This window comes from Ipomoea triloba, chromosome 13, assembly GCF_003576645.1.
Source record: "Ipomoea triloba cultivar NCNSP0323 chromosome 13, ASM357664v1".
Taxonomy (NCBI): Eukaryota; Viridiplantae; Streptophyta; class Magnoliopsida; order Solanales; family Convolvulaceae; genus Ipomoea; species Ipomoea triloba.
Window position 1 is genome coordinate 22,093,725 of NC_044928.1, and position 3,353 is coordinate 22,097,077.

Sequence of the window (3,353 nt, forward strand, 5' to 3'; positions counted from 1 at the left end):
AAAGACTAAAAGTGTAATGACATCTATAAATCTATGACCAAAAATGAAATTAACTCTTTAATAATAATAAAACAAAGAAAAAAAGCTTTGTTTTTTCAATTTTTTTTTGTTGTTTTTGTGAAGGAAAAATGGAAAGTTTTCTAATTTTTTATTTTCAATTTTTTAATTTGAAAAAAAAAAAAAAGATTTTGGACGAATAGATTTTTTTTTCAATTGTTTAGAAAATTTAAAATTTCTCTAGTTACTCCACAGATGCTTAAATTTTCACTTAAAGAGTTGTTCAAGTTGATACTCAAAAAGAAAAGGCAATAGTGCTTACTCTCCATTGAGCCAAAATTTAACAAAGAAAAAAAAAACCTAGGTCATGGTGATCAATAACTATTTCCTTGCTAGATTCCCTTAGCAAATCAAGTTATCAACCCTATAAACCTAATATTTTTGTCATTAAAGAAAAACAAATTCATCATACAAAATGGAGTCCAAGTTGATTAGACCCGGATTGTAGAAAGGTGAAAGGTAAAGGTGAAATGGCCACTTCAAATCAAGTATAGGAGTTAATCATCAAGAATTACCATCTAATGTTTACACAATCGCATGTAACAACTTAAGCTGCCTTTTGAAAATGCTGGGAGAGCAGCTTGGCAATCTCCAGAAACCCAACCTTGTCTCTTCCATTGAATATAGCCTTCAACTTCTCATCACAATTTATCTCTTTCTTGTTGGTGGGGTTCTGTAAATTGCCAATTTACAAATTTATCTATCAGAAGAGAACTTGATCTTGGAAATGCTAAACAGTTGAACTAATTCATGGAAAGAGATTACAAATCCAACAAAGATGAAGACAGATATGAGATATATTGTATACTTGGCAGAATTCAATCAGTACTGCAATTGAAGTACAATTAGAAAAGGTTATTGAATTACTGAATTCATTCACACACAAATGAACCCACTTACCCAAGAAAAACAATGATAGAACCGTTAGACAGTTTTAGAGTATTGTTATGATAAAAGACATAAAACTGTATACTACTGGTGCAAGAAGAATACAGAGAAGAAGTTGACACCTATAGTTCAACGGCACTGTCTAAGCACTTAACAATCTTTAAAAAGCACTGCATATTTGCTGCATCTATTCTGCATATAAGCACTTAACTACTTTGAAAAGCTATTCTATGCACAAATTTATGCAACTAAATATTTTCTACACAGTTAACCAACTACTTTAAAAAGCCATTCTTTGCACAAATTTATGCAACTAAATATTTTCTACACAAAAGGAGTTCAAATGCAAAGCATAGAATGAGTAGAAGGAACGCTTAGAAAAAGAAACCACTTGTTTGGCGGCTTGCAAGTTGCATTCTCCCAATGCTTACTAAGAGCAGATGTGCAAAACACCAGCATTAAGTCTACTGTGCAAACTAAATATACTGCAGGCACTATTTAGCTCTCACATGGTCTTGCACTCATTTTACTTCCAATTTTTTCTTCAATTGTGTATTTGTCAAGGGCTCACTAATTGTTAAATCCTTCTCAGTTTAACTACAATATAAGCAAACTGAGCAATAAAGAGTAACATACGAATAGAATTTGATAAAATAGGTCATTTATTGAAAGTTTTAGCTTTCTTATGCGGATAGCTAAATATTTGGATTGTAGGTTCAGATTTTTGAAAGAATAAACGGACTGCACTATTTTTCTTTCAGTGGGTCATTGGCTATTAAGTTTAATGCAGCATTCCTCAGGGATTTTTTAATAGAACCCCCAAAATTAAAAAAAATGCTTTATCCTCCTTTTAGGAGATAAAGGTCAATAACAGAACACCTTTCGATGTTGGCTTTGTAACGTACCATGCTTGTGATTTTAAGTTTCTAGATTCGGAATACCCCCCTGCTTTCAAAGGTGCCAAATTAATATGCAATAGCGATCATATTTTGAACTTTCGAGTTTAGATAAGGGAACCGCTACATAGCTCCATTTCCATTGTTTCATGCACATCAATACCTACTATAATGCACAGATAATATAGTTCAGTTCAGTGGTGAAATCTTTCCTAATTCATACCCAAAAAAAAAAAAAAGGAACTTGAAAATTTTGAGAACTTACAAAAATGATAAATTTTCTATGTTTCGGAAGGTGCTATGGGTTCGTTCACAACAACTTAATTGGAATCACTTAAATATATGGATAAAACATGAACTCTACAAAAGACCATTTGTACATTTATATACTTATAGACTAATCAAAGTTGCAATTGATGAAGGACAACACAACTATCCTATACAAGAACAATGTACAATAATTCCAGCAACCATATGAATATATATTTCTGGTCCAATTCGAAGGCCACAGCTAAAAATTATTATTAATCAATTACACATTTGTTCTGCAAGTGTGCATATGTTGAGAGAGGGAGAGAGAGAGAGAGGACCTGAAGGTTATGGGCTTTGATATGTTCCCAGACTTTCTTGACGGCGTCTGTGCGAGAGGCTTCGGAGGCACCGAGGAACTTCCCGAGAGCAGGGGAAACCGGCACCGATTTTAGAATCCCCTTTTTGGGAGCGGCGGCAGTGGCCGGGGAAGTGGATGAGGTCGAACTCTTCGCTGCTGCCATCAGGACGCGGCAGGCCTCGCCGAAAATCCGTGTTGATGGAGCCATTTTTCCTATTCTCAGCAAAAACCCTAGAGAGAGAGAGAGAGAGGCTTCCAAGAGAGAGTGGAATGCTAGTGTGGCGGGAACTGGGAAGGTGGTATTTGGTACTACTCGGTACTCACGCAAATTATATTGTGTATGGCGCATCAGAACGGAGTCCTTTTGATTGATTAATGAAAATAGACCGATGAAACGGTATTTGTTTCGTCCCATTTACTTTCAGTTTATATACGCTGCAGTTATATTTTAACACAATTTCAGTATCAGTTTATATACATTGCAGTTATATTTACATTTCAATATAACTACAGTTTCATTCGATAATATAAAAACACAAATGTGAAACTGGATTTTCTTGACCTAAAGTTTTTAATGAAACAACCGGTACATCATTTTACATATTTTGTACACTCTTTTCCATGACTAGATTTTCCCTACATTGTTTGTTTGCAATTATCTTTAAAAAAAAAATCGATATGTAATATTATTTATATAATTATATTATTACTAAAATAAATATGAAAAAAATGAGATCAAAATAATTTAATTATAATTGTAATTATAATAAAAAAAATCCAACAACCCATGTTTAACTTAATTACCATAATAATTACTAGACAATTATTATCAGACAATTATACTAATATTTGTACAACTATAAATGTAAGGGTCACACTTGTGTGAGACCGTCTCACGAATT

The 3,353-nt window shown here is 33.2% G+C and overlaps 1 protein-coding gene across 1 annotated transcript; it reads right to left on the reverse strand.

Moving 5' to 3' along the window:
- Window positions 1–336: 336 nt before the first annotated feature.
- On the reverse strand, window positions 337–2,746 carry LOC116002692 (upstream activation factor subunit UAF30-like). The gene is made up of 2 exons (XM_031242860.1): window positions 2,432–2,746; window positions 337–730 (listed from the first exon to the last, which is right to left on the reverse strand). Exons 1-2 carry the CDS (start codon window positions 2,657–2,659, stop codon window positions 605–607), a joined length of 354 nt encoding a protein of 117 aa, XP_031098720.1. The 5' UTR covers window positions 2,660–2,746; the 3' UTR covers window positions 337–604.
- Window positions 2,747–3,353: the final 607 nt, after the last annotated feature.

Excerpts from the sequence above, each read along its gene's own strand:
- LOC116002692 (XM_031242860.1), bottom strand. The coding sequence starts at position 2,659 with ATGGCTCCATCAACACGGATTTTCGGCGAGGCCTGCCGCGTCCTGATG. Across the intron at positions 731-2,431 it reads TCAAAGCCCATAACCTTCAG|AACCCCACCAACAAGAAAGA; the intron begins GTCCTCTCTCTC and ends GGCAATTTACAG.